We start from the raw sequence: 26,143 nt of genomic DNA, 5'->3' as shown, positions 1-26,143 counted from the left end.
GTATTCTCTTCTAAGAGATTGGTCTTATCCAAGTAGTCTTCCTTTTCTAAACTGAAGGATGGGACTTAAGTCTCTCTAGAGTTGATACTACTAAGAAATTCCACCCCTTCTTTATCTAAAAGGCTAGAGTTTAAGTACTCCAACCTTTTGACCACTTGGTTTCCTCATCCTGGGACATATGGTTGATTATATATGCAACTGCAATAGATCTCAATTGCTACCTCTCCATGACTGGGTGCAAGGTATAGGAACATTCATTCTACCATTGTTTTTATCTGTTGCTGTCTCTGGGATTAAGGTGAAGGGGATGGATAATCCCCTTCAGACTAAGTCCACCCTCAGGTTTGGTCCCATTTCCCCTGAGGATCTTCTCCAACAAGGACAAGAAAGGTAAACAGGATTTTATTCTACTTTTTACAGGCCCAGGGCAAAGAGATGGCTCTGGCCCACCACAGCTCTAGCCAACCAATTTATCCTGAGTTAATCCATGCGACCTACACAGGGATATTCAGATCAAAGTCTCAAACAAAAGTTCTCCCATTTATAACACTATTAAATTGATCATGGAATTTTCTGTTTGACCCTTTTAAAAAAGTACTCTGTTCATAATATCAAACGGTTTTTATATTTTGAAAAATGTTTATACAATGACATAATGGGTCTCTAGAACTTAAGAATGTGGGATAGAAAATTATAACGTTTCATTTCTGAAAATTCTCATAGGTAACAAGTGGCACAAAACTTGTACAGAGGCAACAGATACATTTTTTAATCACCTGGTCATTCTTTACCTTTATTCTCTATCTCATTCTTCTCTTTCCCTATAACTATCTCTTTATCTAGAGATCAGAATTTGGAGTAAGTGGACTTGGGTTGAGCCTCAACTCTGCTACTTATTATTTGTATGACTTTGGGCAAGTTTCTTAACTCCCTGGGTCTAATTTCCAAGCTTATGAAATGAGACATTTGGACTGACCCATAAGTTTTTTTCCCCCTCTAATTTTTGCCTTCTTATGCCTTTGATTTCATTTCTCTCTCCCTCTTCCTTAAAAGGAAAAAAAAAGAAAGGTCAACTCTTCAGTTGATTCCTTTTTTTATAAGCCCAGCACAAAGGAAGTCTAAAAAAAGCAATGTGTATGACTGCACACACCACACCACAAGGTAAGTAATTCATCCCCCAGTGGATCTGTATAGTTTCTATAAAATGATATAAAAAAAAGTCCCTCATGGACTCACCTCCTCTATAATATCAATGTAAAGTAAATCATTCAGTCAGAATTGGAATATGATTTTCCCTTAATCACAGTGGCCCAGTATGGCTCGGTAAGGTCAATATATGGTTATATAATTAGTCTGGATGTGCAATCCTTATTTGGGCATAGAACCAGTTACCCACCTTGTTTGATACATAAGTTGATGATACTTATGTAAGTCTCAGACTTGGATGATGCCAGTTTTGTTCTCTGTTCCTATAACTGTCCAAGCTACAGGGCAGTTAGGGAGCAGACCCTGCAGTGTAGGCAGTAGCAGCCAGTAAATACACAACAGGAGAAGCAGACTAGGAACTTGGGGAACTGATAAACAAACTTGGGTTATGCAGATAAATTATGTGAGGATGCTTGGGGCCAAGGCTGTACATTTGTTGTAAATGTAAATTTGTTTATATGTCTCTCCAAGTCTCCTCAGCATTCCTTTGATCTCTCTGAATAAAGAACCTAGGAAGCAAAGAGGATGGGATTCATTTGAAACTATCTGCTCACCTTGATTAGATAAGGACTTGCATTTGGCTTAAGTCACCAAGATTTGCCATGCATTACATTTTTATTAGCTTTACAATCAACCAATGATCATCAGCTAGTCAGTCAACAATTATTTATTGGACCCTTCACTGATCAATACTGATGATTTGCTGAACTAAAGATAGATATGTAGTTTAAAATTAATTGCTGACTTTTTTTTTTTATCACATATGTTTTACTATCATTTACCAGGACATAAAGATTAGATATCTTGCCTCCCAGGATGGTATCACCAAAGCACTTGTCTCTTGAAAGGGGATAAACTATGCACCTTCAGAACAGTGCTAAGTTTGATGGACTTTAATCTACATTATGCCTTACAGAGGGCAAAGGTTCTGATTTATGATGCTTGCCTCTTTATAACTAAAATCCATTTGGAATTTTGTAGTTTGCAACTCTCAGCTAGGAATGCAACATGCATTCATGGTGTTTGCCTTGGCTTCTGCTGGGTGAGGTTCTCTTTGTGTTCTTTGGCCTGGTAAGCAATCAGAAGTCATGAACTTCAAGCTATACGTTCGGAAAGGAAAGCAAAACTAATAAGCATACTGGTGGGCAGATGGGGCGATGATACTATTAAAGCTTGTTTAATCATTGGTTTTCTTTCATATGAATCAGGCAGGTTTAATGAAATTAATGATTTTTTCAGGGTTAGTAGGGAAAATTGAGAATAAATTTACTAATTGCAGGGAACTGGAGAAAAGGAAAGATCCGAGAGAGATAGGGGCTAAGAAACTTTGGTGTGATGGGCTGGTTTTGTTTTTGCTTCCCTGTTTCAAAACTAGTTTTTATTAATATGGGGGGAAAAGGGGGAAATTTATTTTTGTTAAGGTATTGATGGATGATTTACATTCTTTTTTTTTTTTAACATTACTTGACTAATAATCTCAATCTGAGTGTATGGGCTGCAAGACTATGAAGAGTCCAGCAGAGTAAGAATTCTTTTCTGCTCCCTTATTAGCTTTTTAGTTTGATGTGGAGGTAGAAAGGCACCTTGTACCAGATGAATATGGACTAAGTACTAAATTATATTTCAAAGGTTTGGAGAGAAGTCTGTAGTTACAATTTAAAATAGCAGCCAAATTAACAAATAGAATTCACAGTCTAAAACTTGTCACTCAAGAATTGAGAAGAATGAATTTTTTTAAGAACATAAGCAGGAATTAAAATATGGTAGCCATTTAAAAAATGGAATGGATTGGAATTCCAGTGTATTTGTTTGTATAAAGGTAAAGCATAATATAAATATAATAAAATTATTCTCTCTTTTAAAAGAAATGCTATATCTAAAGGAACCGAATTCCTCAAAACCAACTATTCAACACATATGGTATATGTATATTTGTGCAGCTGTATATTTCTATATATACACATATGAATGGGTAAGACAACATATTAATGTCAAATGTGATGATATATTGTGTGCAGTGGAGAGTCATTTTATAACATTAGCCAAAACTGCCAACTCTTCTTTTTCTTAAAATAACTACAGATTGACAATGATTTTATATTTCATATCATGGTTATATGAACCAAAGAAATGAACTGAGGCATAACCAATTTGTTATTTTGGGACATCTCAACAACTGACTGATTGATTCGTGGTCAAGCTAATTGTGGTACAGTACTCAAAAAAATATTCAAATGCACCAGAACCTGATGGGTTTGGTTTTGATTTAAGCCTGTGGTAAGAATTGGGCTACATAAAATGTATGAGTAGGAGTCTTCTTGACTGAATGGGAGATATCAACAGCAGTCACCCTTGATTTCATTCAGACCTTCCTTGAGTTCCTATCTTTTGTTTCTCATCAATGGATTCAGACTACTTTCATCACTAATGCTTATGATGGTAGTGATTTTGTCTTCCTTCAAGGCTTGTTCAGCTTCTGCCACTTCCATTAATTCGAGGATTATTTCCCTTTTTTTGCACCACAACAGTTGGGTGAAGTCACTGATGTTGATGTTGTTTTGGATCATCTGGAGAGTGAACACGAAGATGCTAGCAAGAAAATTTTCTTTGAATGATGCTGGGCTCAGAGAAAGGAGAGGGAGGAAATTTGAAGGTGAAAGAAAATGGAAGAAGAAAAGTGGGATGTAAGAAAGAAGACAATGGGAAGGAGTAAAAAGTAGATGGACAAGTAGGATAGATTAGGTGGGGATAAAAGACCCATCTTACTGTCCCACCCTGGAAAATTCTGTGTCTATAAAGCCAATGCAATTCAACAAATGTCTATTAAACTTCAACTAAGTATAACACAGACACATTAGCCATGAGAGTCATAAAGGCAAAAGCTTGAACAGGCCCTTCTCTCAGGGAGTTTATGTTATGCTAGAGGAATGCATATTCTCAAATAAGAAAATGAGATTAGCTAAGATATTATTAAAGTAAGCACCACACTCTCTCCCTCCTGTATTTCTCTGTCTTATTATTTGACATCATGAACATTCGTCTCCTCTGCTCTAGGAAGGTAGTCCAATTGCCAACATGTCCCTTGTCTTTTAAAATTTGATTGATGAATGTAATAATGCTAAAAACATCTTTTCAATTAATGTGATTTTTATCTCTTGTGGAGTCTGATTTTGATTTGGCATTTTGAGCCTGTTTTCAAAAATTTCATTTTATTCTTCAGATACTAATTAATTAAAAAAAATTGGATTGTCTAAAGCGACCTGAAGAAAACATGACTGTAAAATCTATTGAGTAGTAGGTTTTGAGACATTCATTACTTTTTTATGCATAGCATATTTTTTGTTTATTTATTTTATATTATTACAATAATCAATAATCTTATTGTGAAAAAAAACATAAACCTGATGAGAAGCCTCAAGAATAGTGAGAGAGAGAAAAAATGTACTTCAACCTGTGTTCAGATTCCAATGGCTCTGTCTCTGGAATGAGTTGCCTTCTTTATCATAAATCCACCAAAGAGGTTGCTTCAATATTTATCCCATAGTTGCTATTACTAGCTGTATTTCCCTCTACTCTATTCCTTCCCATTCTCATTCATTCTGTTCTCTCTCTCTCCTTTCACCTTGTCCCTGTTCAAAAGTGTGTTGTATCTGAGTATCCTCTCCCATGATCTTTCCTCTCTTCTATCACCTACTCCCCCTTCCCTCCCCCCTCCCCCATCCCCCCCTCATTCCATCACTTTCTATTCTTTTTTCTCTAAGGTAAGATAGATTTCTATACCCTGTTAAGTGTGTATGTTATTTCTTCTCTGAGCCATTTTTGATGAGAATGAAGGCTCATTTCTCCTCACCTTTCCCCATTCCACTCCATTGAAAAAGCTTTTCCTTGACTCTTATGTGAAATATCTTAGCTCTTTCTTCCTTTCCTTTCCTCTTCCTCCCAGTACTTTTCTTTATCACCCATTGACTCCATATTTTTACTATATTATACCATTATATTAAGCTCCTTCCTGCGCCTTGTCTATATATGTTCCTAAACTGCTCTTATGAATGAGAAAGTTCATATGAGTTATCATTATCTTCTTCCCATGCAGGAATATAAACAGTTCAACATCATTAAGTTTCTCATAGTTAGTCCTTCTTGTCTGCCCTCTCTATGGTTCACCTGAGTCCTGTATTTGGAGATCAAACTTTCTGCTCAGCTTTGGTTGTTTCAATAGGAAAGTTTGAAAGTCCCTGGTTTCATTGAAAGTCATCTTCCCGTGAAAGAGGATGTTCAGTTTTTCTGGGTAGTTGATTCTCAGTTGTAACCAAGATCTTTTCTTCTGGAAAATCATATTCCAAGTCCTATGAGCACTTAATGTAGATACTGTCAGGTCCTGTGTAATCCTGACTATAGAGCCATAGTAGTTGAATTATTTGTTTCTGGGAACTTTTAGTATTTTCTCTTTGACTTGGGAGTTTTGAAATTTGGCTATAATATTTCTGGAAGTTTCTCTTTTGGGATTTCTTTCAGGAGGAGATGGGTAAATTCCCTCAATTTCTATTTCACCATCTGCTTCTAGTATCTCAGGGCAATTTTGTTGTATTATTTCTTGAAAAATGAAGTCCAGGTTCTTTTCCTGGTTGTGACTTGCAGGTAGCCCAATAATATTTAAATTATCTCCTCTGGATCTATTTTTAGAGGTCAATTGTTTTTCCCATGAAATATTTCACATTTTCTTCTAATTTTGGGGTTTTTTGAATAGTTTTTATTTATTTCTGATTTCTTGCAAAGTCATCGGCTTCCTTTAGTTCCAGTCTGCATTTGTAAGAGTTATTTTTTTTTTATTTTTTTAGGTTTTTGCAAGGCAATGGGGTTAAGTGGCTTGCCCAAGGCCACACAGCTAAATAATTATTAAGTGTCTGAGGCCAGATTTGAACTCAGGTACTCCTGACTCCAGGGCTGGTACTCTATCCACTGTGCCACCTAGCTGCCCCAAGAGTTATTTTCTTCAGAGAGCTTTTTTTTATCTCCTTTTCCGGCTGGCCAATTCTGCTTTTTAAGGCATTCTTCTCCTTATTTGCCTTTTGTGTTTCCTTTTCCATTTGGCCTAATTTTTTTTTTTACATTTTTATTTATTTAAGGCAATGGAGTTAAGTGACTTGCTCAAGGTCACACAGATAGGCAATTATTAAGTATCTGAGGCCAGATTTGAACTCAGGTTCTCCTTACTCCAGGGCTGATACTCTATATTGTGCCATCTAGGTGCCCCTAAACTGGTTTTTAACATACTATTTTCTTCAGTATTTTTTTATATTTCTTTCACCAAGCTGCTGATTTGATTTTCATGATTTATCTACATTGCTCTCATTTCTCCTCCCAATTTTTCCTCTACCTCCCTTAATTGCTTTTCAAAGTCCTTTTTTTTGAGCTCATCCATAGCCTGATCCCATTTTCTATTTCTCTTGGAGGTTTTGGATATAGAAGCTTTGGTTCTGTCATCTTCTGAATCTTCCATGAGTCCAAAGTAATTTTCTATGGTCAGATTCTTCTTTCTCTTTTGTTTCCTCATTTCCTCAGCCTATGACTGATTTACTGCACTTCTAAGGCTTTGGGTTTTTTTTTTTTTGGAACAACCCATAGGGACCTTAATTCCTCCAAGGTCTTATGGTAGGCTTTGACTGCTCTGTGCTTTGGTATGTGGATGACCACAGGCTCTCCCCTCTGCTCTGGATCTGTGAGGAGGGTCCCTGCTTGGCTATGATGATAAGGGAGCCCAAACTGCAGTTTAAATCTGAGTGCAGTCAACCAGCAGAGTCCTGCCCCAGGGAGAGCAGAGAGAGCCTCTGCAGTCTCCCCTGACTCTCTTACTGTCTGTGGGATGTACTCTGGAGGTGCAGGCTGGCTTCCTGAGTTCCTGCTGCAGGGTCTTGCTGCAAGGCTGCTCTGAGGTCTGCACGGGCTCTGTACTCACCCTGGTGTGGTGGAGTTTTCTTACCACCCCTTCAAGCTGTTCTAGTGATCCCTTGGCCAGGAGGTCTGGAAACTGCTCCTTCTGCCATGGACCTAGGCATCCCCAGGGATCTAGGCACTGGGCCCAGTTATGCTGTGGCTGCGCTGCAGCTGCAGCTTTTTTCCAACCTCTGGTTCTGGTGAAATAGACTTTTCCGGTGGAAATTTTAAATTTTCCTGGACTGGGAAATTGTTTCACTCAGTCTTTCTGTGGGTTCTGCCCCTCTAAATTTTGGCTAGAGCAATAATTTGATAGCTTTTGGAGTTTTTTGGGAATGAGTTTCCAAGAATTCCTGCCTTCATTCAGCCATCTTGGCTCTACCCCTGCACAGCATATTTAAAAAAAAATAGGAGTTAATTTCTTTTGTTTTGTAACTTGCTGATAACAAAACTCTTTCATGTACCTTATTTTGTTTATTCCCTGTAAAGATCATTCCATTATTCCAGTTTCACAGATTAGGAAACTGAGCTTCAGAAAAGTTGTGATTTATCCCCAAGGTGTCACAGGTAGTAAGTAACAGAATTACAAGTTTTCTGTCTTCACATTTAGTGTTCTTTCTTTGTTTTTTGTTTTTTAGATTTTTTGCAAGGCAATGGGTTAAGTGGGTTGCCCAAGGCCACATGGGTAGGTAATTATATTAAGTGTCTGAGGCCGCATTTGAACTCAGGTACTCCTGACTCCAGGCCCAGTGCTCTATCCACTGCTCCACCTAGCAGCCCCACATTTAGTGTTCTTTCACCCTGTTCTTGTTGTTCTTGTCATTCTTTGTCAAAGAAGACTAAAATTATGTTAAAGAACTATGTTAGAGACAAGTTACAGTATGTCTGACTGTGGCTGATCAGACCAATATGATCTCTGAATAATCTTTCATGAGTTGGGCACAAATAGTCCACCACTGTAATTTCCATTTGAGGAATGAACCTTTTTGGATTATTTAGCTTTACATGAACCTCTGAAAAAAGACCTCCCAGTATGAATTTATCACTTCTTCAAGTGATTTTTTTTGTTTTTGGACAATTCTTATTTTTGGAAGTCTGTTTTTGAATTAACTGAAAGATGCTCCCAAATGCTCATATTTCTGCTTTTAACACCAAGCAGACCAAATCTAATTTGAATTATATATTGCAGCTCTTCAAATCAAGGCAAATTTTCTTCCTTTTCTCTTTACATTCTTTTTTTTTTTTTTAAAGGCAAATAGGGTTAAGTGGCTTGCCCAAGGCCACACAGCTAGGTAATCAAGTGTCTGAGATCGGATTTGAACCCAGGTACTCCTGACTCCAGGGCCCATGCTTTATCCACTGCGCCACCTAGCCGCCCTCCTTTTCTCTTTAGATATGCCTCAGATTAATCATTTTCATGTCTTTCAATCAATCCTTGAATAATAATCTTCAGACCTTTCACTATTAATGTCATTGTCCTCTGAATCTCTCTATGTAGTCAGTGTTCTTCCTAAAATGTATACCTCTAACTGAACTTCAAATGGTGTCCAAGAGAAAATGAAAATGGAGCTATCACCCCCTTGTTGTTTACTCATTCTTACCTAAATGAGATTCTTTTTAATGTAGAAAGTTAATTTCGATTTTTGCCCAAATAAAAATATATTTTGTTGCTATGTCTTTTTTCTATGTTGCATTTCTTGTATTTTCTTCCCTTACCATGAGAGACACTACCTATTAATAAAGAATAAAGATGAGAAAAAGAAAAAAATCACCTTAGCAACATTGAATAAAATAAAAAATTATGATGTTAAATGAAGTTTTCTACACCCATAGTCTCCCACCTCTTCAAAGAAAGAGGGTATACCTTCTCTCACTTCTTTGAGGTTGAGGTTCATCATTATAATTTTACAGCATTCAGTTTCAAATGTTTTGGCTCTTGTGATTTTATATTGATAAGAATTATGAATATTATTCTTGGTTTATAGAAATTTTCCTACATTTGTCTATAGTCATATTAAAAGATTTTAGAGAATAGCAATATTCCATTACTTTCTTATGCTATGATGTGGTCAAAATTTTTTCAATATATGATTATTAATATTGTTCTTTGGTATTTTAAAAAATACTGCTTTAAATATTTGGTGTATATATGTGGGGGTCTATTGGTTATATGCCAGAGTCAAAGGGTATAAGACATTTTTTCTACTTTCAAATTATTCCAAATTATTTTCCTGAATGGTTGCATCAAGTGCTGGACTCATCAAGTTTACATTAATGTACCCCATGGTTAAAATTTTTTTTTTAATGACAATCATTAAAGTTAAAAACTCATGTTAGGTTCTCAAATTTCATTAAGGTTAGATGTCAAAGGCAACAAAAATAAATGCTTTTAGTACTATATAGAACAATAAATCAAGAGAAGCACTGATAAATCTTATATATCATGATAATGTGTTCTTTTCTCTTTTTTGTTCCTCAGTCAATCTCAGAAAACATTGGTGAGTCATGAATTGATTTCTCTTCTTCAGTACTTCCAGTGACAGTGTGGCTGCTAGATAGTACAATTGGTAGAATACTAGATTTGGAATAAAAAATGAGTTCAATTACTTTATCAGGTACTTCCTATCTGTTTGACCCTGGGGAAGTCACTTAACCTTTTTTTTTAACCTCAGTTTCCTTATCTGTAAAATGGGAATATTTTCATTAGCCTCCTAGAGTTGCTTTGAGGTTGAATCAAGTGAGATAAAATCTGTAAAGCACTTTATAATACTTAATGAATTATGTAAATATAATAATAATAATAAAATTATTATTATTATTATTCCTCCACTGGTACATGTTGAAACAACTCTGTGAATAACTTCAGTGTTACCTAGGGTCCCAAACTTCATCACTCAGAGGACAATCCTATGTCCAGAAGCCTCTCCATACTTAGCTAGATCACAGACTGCTGGGTCCATCACAAAGAAGCATTGAAAACCCAGGGTCACATTTAGAACATGATGAGACACCAGAGTATGAGTTAAGTTGAGGGAGTTCTGGTCTTTTTTTATGTTAGGTGAAAAAGAAAATAATTCCTTCATTATAACCAACATCATTCCTCATGAACATTTAAATACTGTACCACAAAGCTGAATGACTCCATTCTATGAACCAGAACTTTAGCAGTAAGTATTAACAATTTAGGGACACATGATTGTGGTTGAATGGTGATTGGATCAAAACACTGAGTTGAGGCAATAATAGTAATAGTAATAGTAATAATAATAATAATAATAATAATAATAACAACAAATTGTACTTTTATGTCATTTTGAGGTTTGCATGGTACTTCATATATTTTATTTCATCTGATCTTCATAACAATCTTGTAGGGGCAAAGGAGAGGGATTAAACATTTATCTAGAGCCTATACTATGCTAGGCACTGTGTAAATATCTTATAAATATTATAATTTAATAAGTATCATGTGTATTTAATGATTACTTATAAATTAGATGCTATTATCATATCTACTTATTTTGTGATCATTGTTCAGTTGTTTCAGTCACGTTTGACATTTTATGACCCCAATAGGAGTTTTCTTGGCAGAGATACTGGAGTGATTTGCAATTTCCTTCTACACTTCATTTTATAGATGAGGAAACTGAGGTAAACAGGATTAAGTGACTTGCCCAGAGTCACAAAGCCAGTAAATGTCTGAGGTTAAATTTGAACTCAGGAAGATAAGTCTTCCCAATTCCAGGTCCTCCACTACCTGTCCTACTTGTAAGATATTATTATCCCTATTTTGCAATTGAGGAAACTGAGACTTAGGTTAAAGAACTAGTCTAAGGTCACACAGCTAGTGTGTGAGGTTATATTTAAATATAGACTGTCTGACTCCAAGTCTCGTGCTCCATCTACTATACTATGCAATCCCTTAAAATTATTGGCATATCATGGTATATCATGATAACTCATTTTCTTGTAGCTTCTAAATAGTATGTGAGTTTGTTGGACAGTTATATCACTCAAACTCCTCCACAGGAAAAAAAATGCTGGAAAGATGGTTCTGTTGGATTAGATGGACCAAATATTGCATTCCATTACTATTCAGTTGTACTCATATACAGTCATCAGAAAAACTGCTTCCCCCACTAGAAATTTAGAAGGCAATTCAAGCTTATCCTGCAAGCTTTGGTCTGTGCCATTTACTAAAAATTCCAGTCTGTATTGAAGTGTTCACATATGGACGAGTCAAGGCTGACTGCATCAGCCCCCCCCAGCATTTGGTTCCAACAGTCTATTTGTGTCAATGGAACCTCTTCCAAATCAGACTTCCATCTTGCCCAAAGGGGCCCATTTGTTATCAACTTTATTGATTTATTCTTGGAGTCAGTTAATACTCTAGGGAAATAGGAAAACAGGGTACATCACTTGTCCTTAGTAAGACAAGCTAGAGTACATGCTTTGACCCTAGTAGGATGAGACAGAATTTTATGGGAGGTGACCACAAGATTTTTCTCTCCTCTTAAACATGTAAACCAAGATTAATCTTTTTTCTTCTATTTTTCTTTTTTGTCTTTTTAGTAATAGATGTAGATGGTGGCAAGGACAATGACATATTTGACATCAATGAAGGTTTGTGCATTTCTTTCCTTTGAAAATCCCACATGCTTGTGTAGTGTTCTACCCATTTGCTAATGTCAGGTCTTGTCTTGCCACTTAGCTTTGGGACTGAACCTTTTTGAGGGAGACATCAATCTTCATGGGGTGAGTTGGCATAATGTAGTCATATCAATGTTTCTATTGGCCAATGCAAGCTAAAATACTGCTTCTCTGAAGCTAATCTACCAATATGGGGGGTATTTTAACCCTAAATATCCTGGGTGGCGCAGTATCAAAAGGAATCATTTAGTAGTACATTTGCACAAGATTTTCAAGTATATTATTCTGGGAAAATTGATTTGATTCATCATAATACCATCATCTTTTCCTTATTGTGATTTGCTGTAAATTATTTCCAATACCATTAGACATATGCAATAGAACTAAATTGATCTAGACTTGATGGGATTAAATTTTTTTATTTATAATTTGTATTTTTACATTGCTTTCATTTCCAAATATATATATATATATCTATATATATATATATATATATATATATATATATATGTGTGTATATACCTCTCCCCCTTGCCCTGCCCATTGTTCTTTGTAACAAAGAAGAAAAAAGAGGGAGGGGGAAAAAAGCAATTTAACAAAACTAACCATATATTTTCTCAACTCTTTTCCAGGACCAAGCATCTTAGTCATAATTACATATAAGCTTAGTATAATTATATCAGTTTCTCAACCCGGAAGATTTTAATTATATAGTAAAACCATACCAATTCAGATGAATTAAAGAAAGGTCAGTTAAAATAATTTTTTAAAAAGTCTAAATATGAAAATACTTTGAAAGGGCATAGATTATTAATTTCAATAATGTCTATCAATCAGCAATCATTACCTAATCTCTATATTTGTGCCAAGAGTTAGGGATATAAAAACAAAAATGAAAATGTCTCTACCCTGAAGAATTTTATGTTCTACAATAACAAAAACTAAGCTAATAAAATATTGCTTCGTAGAGATCCTATCAGATCCATATAATGAATAGTCATGAATAATAGAAATATAATAGTCAGTCAATCAGTAATTGACACATTGTTTAATAAAAATAGGAGCAACCATAACAGTTTTAAGAGTGCTTGAGTATTGTTTATTTCTGTAACCAATGTAAACATATAGCTCTCTCTTTTAAATATTTATATATTTAGAAAATTCTATTTTCACAGTACAGTGATAGACTTTAACTCAGATATTTATGTCTGAAGCATCCTGAATCCTGAAATAGTGTAGCTCAAGTGAATGTACTTTTACTACTTGCATATAATTTTTTAATTATACTGGGTGCAAGAAACCTCATTGCAATTTTCTTGCCAATGGTGATTAGATTTCTCCCATAATTACTAGATATTTGCTTGCTGCTTTTCCAAACTTTCTTCCCCAAAATCAGTACAACAGATGCATTATTCTACTCCTGAACTCTTACCAATTGCTGGAAAACAACATTCATTCATACATCCTTGGATGATTTGTTTTTCTTGGTGTTTGAGAGATTCCTAAACTGTCTTTTTTCCTGAATACATTCTATGTTAATTTTACTTTTCAGAGAGACAGGAATTCTATTATTGGTGATCAATTTAGATGGCCTCACATCATCCCTTATGTCCTTGAAGACAGTCTGGGTAAGTATATCATTTTGGGTAGAGTTCTTGTCCCTTCAATCTCTATCCCTGTCTCTGACCTCATTCAAACTCCAGACTGTAGAGGACAGAAGCACAGAAGCTGTTGAACCCAGATTTCCTTTAGTTGATTAACAGACTTTTTTTTTTTCATCTCAGAATGAATATGTACTTGAGGAGAAATGGAGACAGGCATAAAAAACATAAATGTGTCTGTTATTTGGCTTTATAAAAGGAAGCTATGATTGCCTTGGTCCCTCTTAGTTCTGAGATCTCTAAATCCTATGACTTATAAGATATATGGCTCCTCTCTAAAGTCAGTTAAGTGGAAGCCTGACTTGACTGGTCAGGTACATTGGATATAAATACCGAGAAGCATAACTACAAATGTATTTCTATTTAAAATTAACAAAATTTTTTTTTATTACTCTTTCAAAGCAACTACCAGAGGAGCCTATTGGAACTTCTATCTGCTTATTATTATTGAAAGAACTTTTTAAAATTGGAGTAGCTGGTAAAAATTTTCCTCTTCTTCCTTTGGACATCAGAAATCAGTATAGTGCAGTGGAAAGCATACTGAACTCATAGGGATCCACGGACTTGAGTTCAAATTCTGATTCTGCCATTTACTGCTTGTGTGACCTGGGGCAATAGTAGTTACCATTTATATGTTATGTTTAACTTTGCAATCTGATTTACAAGTATTATCTCATAATGCTGGAATTTAGAGAAATTAAAAGAAAGCAAGGAATAAAAATTTATTTTGCTGAGGAATTTATATTGAGGCTTGGTCAATCCAGGGATGGTACTTTTATACCATTTTTTTTTTTTAGTTTTCAACATTCATTTTTTGATAAGATTTTGAGTTGCACATTTTCCCCTCCATCTCTCCCTTCCTTCCCTTGACAGCAAGTAATCTGATATTTTATATTATTTTTTGATTGAAATAACAGTTTAGGGGAGACTAGGTGGTGCAGTGAATAGAGCACTGGCCCTGGAGTCAGGAGTATCTGAGTTCAAATCCAGCTTCAGATACTTAATAATTACCTAGCTGTGTGGCCTTGGGCAAGCCACTTAACCCCATTTGCCTTGCAAAAAACTAAAAAAAAAAAAAAAGAAATAACATAGTTTAGATCCCATGAGCTCCTTGTTGTGAGAATGTTAACTTTTCTACTTCCTCCAATTATGTGGGATTGTTTTCCAAGGCCTCTCAGTATTATATGAAAAAGCTATCCTCTGGAGACTAGATGACTTCCTCTAGATCTCTTAACATTGTATAGATGTAAGTGCAATTCTTGGGCTGTCTATATACTATATCTTCTTTTTGATATCTGACAAATCATCCTCCTCTTCCAATGAATATCTTCTAGCTGATGTATCTTAAGCGAAATCTTGTCCATAAGTCATTACTGGTTGTATATTGCAGCCCACATACCCAAACGTTTTATCTTTTGATTTGTTGGAGACTATGATCCTTCATGATTTATTAGGCTTTTAGCATCACTTGGATGCTGAAAAATTGTGGTTCCAAAATATTCATTTTAGAGTCAGGGAGAGGTTTAAGATAATTTAAAGTACTGTATAATCTTCCAAATCTTCAGTCTGTGATCTTTGTCTTCTTTAGTTCTAGACTCAACTCATTTTCCATTTGCATTAAGCTTTAAATTTAATTCCATGTCATTATCTTATTAATATATAGTTTTTTCCCCCTGATTTTTTCTTGTGTAAAAATCAATAACTGATCTTTTTGGAATAGCCATAAATTTCATTGTATCCATATGTCAAGGAATTTTGTTTTATAGTAATTTTTGAATGTGAGATTCTTTGCTAGAAGAGAGTCTTTAAGTTTGTATTTTGCATTACCAACTGTGGGTAGAATAATTATTTTTGATAATCAATAAACAAAGCAAGATCATGTAATATCTTCACCTTTCCATCTATTATGAGGCTGTGAAGATGTACTTTTCTTGTAGAAGATCATCTGTGAAAGTTTGCCTTTGCCCATTTCATATTTCTATTAAGGATATCATTAAGGAGCATAGTATATTTTTATAAAGATTTCATAGAAATGAGAAAGTAAACATGATCCAACTGTTGCTATCTACTTGGTTGTCTTTGGGGGAGTGTGTGTGTGTGTGTGTGTGTGTGTGTGTGTGTGTGTGTGTGTGTGTGTGTAACAATACTTTTGATAATCTTTTTTTCTTTTCAAATTTTCTCCCATCTGAGATATATTGAATATCAACCACTAAGTGCTTTTAAAATGATATTATGTTCAGCATGAATTTCTTCTCAATACATCTTGTCCAGTTCAGAAACTCTTCATGACTTTATTTTCTTAAGTACTATTCTTCATATGTCACATTGAGTATGAATTGTTAGAGTTCAAATGTGGTGGGTCTACCATCAACGATCATGAAATAGAATATTAGAGAATATTGTCAAAGCCATGTGGCATCCATATATTGTACTTCCTCCAAATTAATCTTGGAATTTCCAAACTTCCTTGGGTTTGTTTTCATTTTGCTCTAAGTTTTATCTTATTTGACTTTATCATATTTTGCAAATGAACATACTCAAAAGTGTTTTATCCTTGGTTACCAAGTCTTTCTGTTCAGCAAAGAGATCACTGTGCTGGCTGCTGGAGAATCTGTGAGTAGTCCTTTCATTTAGCTCTGACTTCTTTATATTTTCTACTTTAATTCACAGTGATGTTCAGTTTCTCTAGTAGTCCATCAACTTAGTGGTCAATGACAAAAGTCTCCTTTTTAGACTTCTAACAAGTTAGATTTAAGCTGTTGTGAATCTTCTAAAAGTTGTGATTATTTTTACCTTTTATCTTCTTCTTTGCCCTTTATCACCTTCAATAGAGAAGGGGAAGGGGTTGGCTCAGGATGAAGAGCCATTTTGTATTTTTCTTTGTTTTATGAGATGCCATGTCCAGTTCCAACTTGGTGATGATTACTCAGCCAATCTGGTGCATAGACAAGCACATTTTGTTTCCATTACTATAGCAAATATTTTTCTCGCTTGTACATCATACCAGTACTCACGTTCCATTGTTTATCATTTTCCATTCCCAAAACTTAGGGCCTTTTCCATGCCACGAAGAGGCATTTTACTAAGTCTCTTCCTGTAGCTTGGAGATGAAAATTTAACTTTAGAAAGCTATAGTATTCAGCTTTTCTCAGAATATTTTTAGTAATTCTTAATTTTAATAACAATAATATGACATTTATATAGTATTTTGGGGTTTACCAAGGTTTTTTCCCAAATAACTTCTCATTTTATCCTTACAGCAGTCTTGGGAGATAGGTACTATTTTTTTTCCCATTTTTATAGATGAGAAAAACTGAGGCAAATTGAACTTTAATAGGATTCTATAAGACTTAAATAATATTTTAAGCAAAGCATTATCCATACCATCTTTAACCCTATGTAATATTAATGAATTGAATTATATTCATATATATATATATAGATCAAATCAGATTTTTAAAAATAATAATAGCTTAATTCTTTTATTATTCCAGGAATTGCATTGGAATTAAAATTCTCTAAATTTTTTATTGATAAATTTTCTTTTTATATCATTATTATTTCTGAGATTTTCTTCCTTATCATTCACAATGAGTACCTCCCCCAAAGAAAAATTAATAAACAGAACCAATCAACACATAGACCTTGTCTAACAGTTTAAGCAACATTCTAAATCTGCCTTGCCTCTCCCCTGCAAAGAGGAGAGAAATACAATTTTTTACCTATTCTCTATATAGAATAGAATAGCTATAATGAAAGGATATTGTTATGGGTCTATATATTTATATAGATTAGAGTAACTAAAATGTATACATGTAATAGCTATATAATCATTAGGAATTAAGGACTATATATTTTTAATTATGCTAAATCTATTTTGTTCAATGAGGCAATGGAGAATTTAATAATAGTCAATAAGTATGTTTCAGTAAGTTGATAAACATTTATTAAATCCTTGCTATATGTAAGGTATTGTGCCACTGGGGATACAAAGAAAAATAAATGTATGACTTGAAGAATGGGGGCGAATTGAACTATGCACAATTGAACTCTATGCAGGATATATTTGAAATAATCAGTAGAGGTAGGGTGAATTAAGGAGAGACATACTGTGCTAAACTCTGATGATTCAAAGAAAGATACAAATATGATACCTGCCTTCAAGAAGCTCTCATTTTAATGGGGGGCACAATAGCCAAAATAAATTTTCATACAAGATATTTTCAGTATAAATGGAAAGTAATCTTAGAGAGAAGTCACTTGAATTGGATGGATTGGGAGTGGGGTGGGGAATTTAGAAAGGTCTCTTACAAATGTTGGATTTGAAAACTTGAGTCTTTTTTAATATTTAATATTTATTTATTCTCATTTTGTACAAATAATGTTTTTTATACACGATTAAAATATTCTTGTTTAAGAGTAAACAAAATACCCCTCCCCCCAAAAAATACAGACTCACTTGAGCGATAAAGTAAAGGGGAGAGAAAAAATTAAAATTAAAAAAAATAATAGTAATAATTGTAGGTATGGCCAGGTGCAGCAATGGACGAAGCACCAGCCCTGGAGCCAGGAGCACTCAAGCCCATATCTGGCCCTGTACACCCAACACTAACCCAGCTGTGTGACCCCATGCAAGCCACCCCAACCCCACTGCCTTGCAAAAACCAAAAAAAAAAAAAAAAGCAAAAAAGACCCAAAATTAAATAAAATAGTAATAATAGTAGGGGTGACTGGGTGGAGGACAGAGCATTGGTCCTTGAGCCAGGAGCACCTGGGTCCAAATGTGGCCTCAGACACCCAATGATCACCCTGCTATACGGCCCCAGGCAGGCCACCCAGCCCCATTTGCCCTGCACTCCGCCCCCAAATAATAATAATAAAAAATGTGCTTCAGTTTTTGTTCCAACACCACCAACTCTGTCGTGGGTGGATCATATTCTTTATAAGTCCATCGTGAAAGTTACTTCCATATTTTTCCACTGTTGCCATTGCTGATCGTGACTCCCTCCTTTCGTACTTCTCCACTACCATGTACTATATTTTCTCTCTCCTTTCACTCTGACTCTGCTGTAGGGTATCTGAGTGGCGCAGCAGACAGATCCCTGTCCCTGGGGCCAAGAGGACCCGAGCCCCCCTACCACCCCTTAGGCCCATCATTCACCTGGCTCTATGGTCCCGGACAGGCCATCCAATCCCAGCCCCTTGCAAGAAGTAAAAAAAGAAAATATGTTATATCTGACAACTCTCCCCCCATGGTCCATCATCTCCTCCATCACTCACATCCCCCCCTTCCCCCTATGCCCCCCTTTTCTTCTGACTCCAGATGTCTATACCCCATTGAGTATATATGCTGTTTCCTCTCCTAGCCACCTCTGATGAGAGCGAAGACTCTCTCATTCCCCCTTGCCTTCCCCCTTCCATATCATTGCAATAGCTCACTGTAATACAGAAAAATATTATTATATGAAATATCTTGGCCTATTCCTCCTCTCCTTTTTCTTTCTCCCATTACATTTCCCTTTTTTTGATTGACTCCATTTTTACACCATATTTTATCTTCAAATTCAGCTTTCTCCTGTGCTTCAACTATAAAAGCTCCTTCTATTTGCTCTATTAACTGAGAAGGTTCATATGAGTATTATCAGTGTCATTTTTCTATGCAGGAATACATGCAGTTCATCATCATTAAGTTCCTCATATTTTCCCCTTCTCCTCCACTCTCTATGATTCACCTGAGTCCTGTATTTGAAGATCAAACCTTCTGTTCAGCTCTGGCCATTCCAACAGGAACATTTGAAATTCCCCTGGTTCATTGAAAGTTCATCTTTTTCCCTGGAAGAGGATGTTCAATTTTTCTGGGTAGTTGATTCTCGGTTGCATTCTAAGCTCTTTTGCCTTCCAGTATATTATATTTCAAGCCCTACAAGCTTCCAATGTAGTTGCTGCTAAGTCCTTTGTGATCTTGACTGCAGCTCCATGATATTTGAATTGTGTTCTTCTGGCTGCTTGTAATATTTTCTCTTTGACTTGGGAGTTCTGGAATTTGGCTATAATATTCCTAGGGATTGGTTTTTTGGGATCTCTTTCTCGGGGGGATTGGTGGATTCTCTACATTTCTATTTTGCCCTCTGCTTTTAGGATATATTAGGGCAATTTTCCTGTAGTAATTCTTTGAAAATGATGTCAAGGCTCTTTTCCTGATCATGACTTTCAGGTATTCCAATAATTTTAAAATTATCTTTTCCAAGTCTGTTTTCCATATCAGTTGTTTGTTTTTTCAATGAGATGTTTCACATTTTCTTCTAATTTTTCATTTTTTTGGTTTTGAAGTATTGAGTCCTGATTTCTCATAAATTCATCAGTCTCTCTGAGTTCTATTCTTTGTCTGAAGGATTTGTTCTCCTCACAGAGTTTTCTTATCTCTTTTTCCATCTGGCCAATTTTGCTCCTTAAAGCATTCTTCTCCTCAATAACTGCTTACTGCCTCTGCTCACTTCTGTTTCCTGGATCTGGGCTGTTGCAGCCACATTGCTCATTGTGTGCCCTGAGGGCTGGACTTCACCTGCTCACTCTGGCAAAGGGCCCCCAGCTTTTCCCCCATTTGTGCCTGCAGCTCCCCGGGGCATAGCTCAGGAGACTCCCCCCACTGTTGTGAGCTGCAGCTCCCAGAGCCCTGGGGCTGCCTCCCGGAGGCTGAAGTTCTTTTGCTCTGGTGCACCACCCCTCTGGTGGGCTGCCCCTCCAACCCGGAGGGTTCTGTTCTTTTTTGTGATTTCATTGGTATAGAGAATTTCCAATTTATGAAGCTCCCTCTATAGGAACTGTTACTTTCTTTGCAATTTAGTCTTAGAGAATTGATTAGACCACTGAGAGGCTATGTGACTTGTTCAAGGGCCTTTAGTTATTTCTCAAGTGGGACTCGAACTAGAGGGGCAGCTACCTTGCCTCATACTTATTAGCTGTGCGACCTTGGACAAGTTACTTAACCTCATTTGCCTCAGTTTCTTCATCTACAAAAGGTCCCAGAGAAGGAAATGGAAAACCATTCCACTTTCTTTACAAGAAAACCCCAAATGGGGTCAGAAATGATTGAATAAATGAGAATTGTGAGGTGGAGAAGGAAGAATCAAAGTTAATCCCAAGGTAACAAAATGGGAAAAAAATAGGTGATGATACTGCTGACAGTTATAATAATGTAAAAAGGAGGAACAGGTTTAGAGGGAAGATGACAAGTTCATTTTTGGATGGGTTGAATCTGAGATGCAATTGAAATGTTCAAGTAGGGAGAGCCTGTAGACAAGAGATATGAGTTTTTATCTATGAAGAATTCTTTATCTAAGAAATCAAATGTGTCCCTAGGTGATCTTGGGCAAGTCACTTAACTTTGGTTTCTCTTAGTTTTCTTTTCATCTCAGAAGCTACTAGGATCTTTTGTAAATAAGAGAGAACAATAAAAGAGTCAAGTGAGAGGTCGATCGGTGTACTATATTGACAAGATACTGATTGGTTACATGTTGAAGAAAACATACAATACAAAATACAGAAAAAAGTTGGTTCCATTCTCTTCTCCCCACCCCCCAAATACTCATCATTATGATTTGGTCAAAATAGGGCTCAAAGCCAGAGGTCCAGGTGGTAGCAGGAGATTTGGGAAAAGGGTTCTCGGCTGCCATAATAATGCTGTTTCTCTCTGGGCTGTGAGTCAGTTGGGTGGGGTAAAGGAGTAGGGTGGCCCCAATAAGAACCAGCTGAAGGAAAACCCTCCTAGTCCCCTTCCCCACCCAGGGCTTTCCTTCAACCTAAGATAAACAAAACCCACTCCAAGGTGGTGGGTGAGGATATGAGACTGAGGTGCTACCAACAATTCTCCCAATCAGCAAAAGGGCCAGGAAGGGTAACCACTTCCCTATCCCCCCCACCCCTAAAAAATACAAGGGTAGGGAGAAGAATTGGGACATGCAGCTACCACCAGAAAAGAATGAGGGGAGGGGTAGGAAGAGCTGAAGTTCATATATATTAAAAAAGTGACTTAAGACTTAAAATTGAATTAGTATTTGTACAGAAAGGTGCGGGTGGAATAGCTCCCTCCAGCCTATGATCAAAAAATATATGGAGAAATCACGGCAGGCCCCCCCAGGGCGGCGGCTCGCTCTCTCTAAGTGCCGTTGGTTAGAGTGGATTCCAGCCAGGTTGTTCAGGCAGGCAGAGGTGGGGGGCAGTGGGCGGGCAAGTGGGTGCTCAGTTGCTGCAGCACTGGCTCCTGTTGGTTTGACTGTTTTCCTGGAGGTCCACACCCCGATTCCGGCCCGGGGCACCAGGTTCATTCTGGTGCTCATTCTTGGGCAACTTCTTAGCTATTGCCATGAAAATTTCATTCACATTCATTGCTGTCTTTGCTGATGCTTCCATGAAGAGCAAGCTGTTGTCATCTGCATAGGCTTGTGCTTCTTGGAAATCCACAGCTCTCTTGCAGGCCAGGTCAGCCTTGTTGCGCGCGAGTGCAATGACTATGTTGGGACTAGCCTGCGGCTGCAGCTCTTTCACCCAGTTCTTGGCCCGTGCAAATGTATCTGTATTTGTGATGTCGTAGACCACAATGCTGCCTGGGCGCCCCGATAGTGCCTGGGGGCCAGGCTGTGATACCGCGCTTGTCCTGCTGCGTCCCAGATCTCAGACTTGACCGTTGTGTCATCCAAGCAGACCTCTGTGTGAGGAAGGCCGCTCCAGTTGTGCTCTCCTGGTATTCGTGAAACTGTCCCTTGACGAAGCGGAGGACGAGGCTTGACTTGCCCACAGCTGACTCCCCCAGTAAGACCAGTTTAAATTGGCAGATTTTGTTACCAGCAGCTGGTCCATTGGGTCGTGCTGCGCCTCCCCGACCCGCCATGGCCGTCCCACAGCAGTGGCACCAGTGCGCGTGGGGTTGGGCTGGGAGCCCAACACTGAGCGCAGAGGCACTTAGTGGGGAGAGGAGGCCTCCAGTGAGGCTCCGGGGCGGCGGGGCTGCTGGGGCCGGCCCTGCAGGCTGGTTCCGCTCCTCTCCCCTTCTCTTAGCTTTCTTAACTGTCAATTTATGATCACAGTAAGCACCTATCTCGCAAGGATATTGTGAAGATCAAATGAGAAAATCGTGAAAATGCTTAGCGCAGTATACTAGGTTGCTTAGTATTGTAGGAAGGACCATATAAATGAGGATGATAATGTTTAGGACTGATCTGTAGAGGCTGTGGGAGATCTGGTTTTTAAATATTTACCAGTGCAGTGGGAGAGTTGGTTTGATGGTAAGAATTGCAGAGAGGTAATTCACTTGTGAGTGAGGCTTTTATTGATGCAAAAATCAAAGGAAAACCAAGGTAGATGGTTGGTGAATTTAGGAGTGATGGTCTTTTTTATGGGCTTGAAAGAGGAAGAGAAATGAAAACTCCACCCCAAGGGAGACACTGGGGAAGGAAATTCTACCCAGGGGAGGAGTTGAAGACTGAATGGGGTGTGTCCAACTCTAGTTCCTGGATGAGTCAGTAATTGGGAAGCATGGATATAATGATATATTAATGAAGGGCGAAACATCTTAAAGGTAAATATCAATTAGGTGGGAGAGCAGCTGTGCTTGTGCTGGTCAAGAGAAAGTTCCTTGCCTACAGAGACTATGGGAGATGGATTAGACTGTTGTCTTTGGGCAACGAGGAGATGGAGTGTTGCAAACCACACATCTTGCCTGGAGGGTTTCTAGCTACTGTTTCTAACAACACACCATGGGAGGAGTCTGCTAGCTGCAAAACGGATGGAGGGGTGTTTCTAGATATAAAGGATGGGGGGCTACTTTTAGCGGCAAACTACCTAACAGGAAGAAATTGAAGCTAAGGAACTTAATGAGTCTGCCAAAGGAGAGAAAGAGAAGGGGTCCAAGGACAGATTAATGCAGAATAACCATGTTAGAGTATTATGATGAGGGTAGGGAACAAGCAAAGAAGATAGAGAAAGAAAGGTTAGAGATAGCAAGAAAACTAGGAGGACATGGTATCTTTGAAACCAAGGAGGAGAAAGGAAGTATCATTATAGTATCAAAAACTAAAGAGTATTCAAGAAAGATGAGAACTGAAAATGGAGCTTTGGATTTGGTCATTGGTGGGGAGGTTGGGGGGGAATGTCCCCTCTAAATCCAGGATTCTATTGGAATTTACTTATTTTTCCTCTCTTTTTTTACCCCTCCAGAAATAAATGCCAAAGGAGTTATCCTGAATGCATTTGAACGGTACCGTTTAAAAACCTGCATTGACTTTAAGCCTTGGGAAGGGGAAGACAACTATATTTCAGTATTCAAAGGAAGTGGGTAAGAGAAAGTTCTGACATTTTAAGAACTTCCTAAAAAATGAAGATCTTTAGCATGCTGTAAATCAGAGTGATTAGCCCCAGATCCTTTTTGCATTACCTATGTTTGACTTGGACAGCAAGGTGGCATAGTGGATAGATTATGGAACTAGAGTCAGGAAGACTCATCTTTCTGAGCTCACATCTGACTTCAGGCTCTTACAAGCTGTGTGACTTTGGGCAAGTCACTTAATCCTATTGTCCTAGTTTTCATCTAGAAAATGGCCTAAATGGGGTGATGAGGAGTCAGATTCAACTGAACCACAAAGTGTTTGGCTTGTATTTGGAAAGTAGTGCAGGGAGATAGGTAAGGAGGAGATGGCACAGATTTTGTTAAAACAAACTAATAAACAGAAAACAATAAGCCTGAACAAAGAAAACCCTGAGGTTTATTATATACTTATAGTCCCAAAACCCAAGGGAAGGAGGAATTTTCCTTCCTCTCTTTTTTGTATCTATGTATCTATCTATATCTATATCTATGTCTTTGACTGCTATAGATGTTCATTCTGATCTGATTTTGCCCATTTATTAAGCACGTACTATGTGGACAGAACTATGTTAGACATGATAAGGATGCAAAGATAATGAGGATGGAATCTTTCCATGAAGTCTGACATTATTTCATTAAACAATACTCTTATGACTTGTCATTTAATGAATTACATACCACATAACTGTAATCAGCCCAAATCCTCAATTAACTTCAATAATTGTTTTTTGAACCAAATGAAATCTTTTCAAATTTTGTCTACAAGAGTCAATATGATATATTGACTACAGAACTGATCTTGAGGCCAGGAATGCCAGGGTTCAAGTTTTGCTAATGGCTGTGAGACACAGGGCAAATTCACTTAACTGTTGAGTCCTTTAGCTCAAAATTTTCAAACATCATATTTTTCAAACATCCCCAGTCTAACTTGAATCAGATTAAAATGTATTAGGGTAAGATTTAACTAAATCAAGATATAATAAAATATGGATAGCTAATATGTTTTGTAAGTCAAGAATACTTTTTTTTTCTGGAGAGTATGGAGCATTGGAGTTAAGTGACTTGCTCAAGGTCACACTGCTAGACAGCTAAAAAGTATTATATGTCTGAGGTTGGATTTGAACTCAGGTCCTCCTAACCCCAGGACCAGTGCTCTATTCACTGCATCACTTAGCTGCCCCCTTATATATGGTTTAGTGGCCTCTGTTTCTACCCATATTGGTGAAAAGAGTTTCCTCATTTGAGAGTTCCCTAGATAAAAGAGGACAGTTCCTATTCCTACAAGCATTATTTGAGGGACTTTGTCCAATGACTTGCTGAAAGTCAAGTCAAAAAGCATTTAATTCAATAAACAATAAACAACTACTATGTGCCAAAAACTGTACTAAGTTCTGGGGAAACAAATAAGAAAAAGAAAAGATGGTCTCCACCTTCTCCAAATGGGAGAAGGTTATTCTCAGAAGGAAGAAGGGACATACTCTGCACAGGTTCAAACAATCAGAGCTGGATGGAAAATAGACGGAAAATAGAGAGTAGTTTGGTCAAAAAAGAAATGAGTTTATTCTTGTGTTTCTTGTTTGTAATAAGCCAATGTTGGTCCATATTCAATAAAGTTTTCCTAAATTCTTTCAGACCACACATTTAATAATTCATTCTAGAACTTCATACATTGTTGATCTTGATTTCAGTTCATTATTCTATAGTTTTCAGCATCTGTTTTCTATCCCTTTGAAAAAGAGAAGATAATGGTTTGTTTCTAGTCCCTTGTCATCTCTTCTGGTTTATGAGAGTTTCTCAAAGGTCACTCCTAGATGTTGATCACTCACATCTGCAAAAATTTTCAGTTTTCCACCTAATCTCACATAGTAATTTTGCCTGTCTTGAGATTTAACTTCTTTTTATCCATTTTTGTTCTATTCTCTTCATTTAGAAGATTAGCCTCTATAATAGAAAAAAAAGTTTCTTTTTCCCTGTTATTTATTAGCATCTGTTCTCTCCACTTTAATCAATGAGTTTCACTTTTGTTTGTTCTTTATCCAAACTCTCTAATTTACTTTGATTTTTTTTGAAAGACTCATTTTGTTTTGAGCTTTAACTATCTTGGTAACTCTTTTAAGTCTGGGTGATTCTTTTCATTTCTATTTCTACTCGATATCACTTATTTCCTTCCTTCCTTCCTTCCTTCCTTCCTTCCTTCCTTCCTTCCTTCCTTCCTTCCTTCCTTCCTTCCTTCCTTCCTTCCTTCCTTCCTTCCTTTCTTTCTTTCTTTCTTTCTTTCTTTCTTTCTTTCTTTCTTTCTTTCTTTCTTTCTTTCTTTGTTTTTGAAAGACAA

At 37.0% G+C, this 26,143-nt stretch overlaps 1 protein-coding gene and 1 pseudogene across 3 annotated transcripts in view; one reads left to right on the top strand and one right to left on the bottom strand.

Annotated features, from left to right (window-relative positions):
- The first annotated feature begins 5,001 nt into the window (after positions 1-5,001).
- LOC141497858 (meprin A subunit beta-like) overlaps positions 5,002-26,143 on the top strand; it is a 60,498-nt gene continuing 39,356 nt past the window's right edge. The window contains exons 1-5 of one of the 3 annotated variants that reach the window (XM_074200709.1): positions 5,002-9,638; positions 11,713-11,763; positions 11,852-11,895; positions 13,343-13,418; positions 23,664-23,781. In XM_074200709.1, the coding sequence (XP_074056810.1) occupies positions 9,584-9,638; positions 11,713-11,763; positions 11,852-11,895; positions 13,343-13,418; positions 23,664-23,781 (344 nt within the window). In that variant the 5' untranslated portion in view covers positions 5,002-9,583. Of the gene's footprint in view, positions 11,764-11,851; positions 11,896-13,342; positions 13,419-23,663; positions 23,782-26,143 lie in introns of all 3 variants that reach the window. The other 2 variants (XM_074200711.1, XM_074200710.1) reach the window with 2 other exon arrangements.
- LOC141500608 (ras-related protein Rab-5C pseudogene) lies at positions 21,690-22,338 on the bottom strand (annotated as a pseudogene).

This window comes from Macrotis lagotis, chromosome X (assembly GCF_037893015.1).
Source record: "Macrotis lagotis isolate mMagLag1 chromosome X, bilby.v1.9.chrom.fasta, whole genome shotgun sequence".
Lineage (NCBI taxonomy): Eukaryota > Metazoa > Chordata > Mammalia > Peramelemorphia > Peramelidae > Macrotis > Macrotis lagotis.
Note: the sequence above shows the minus strand (reverse complement) of the source record. Positions and strands in the feature narration are given on the sequence as shown.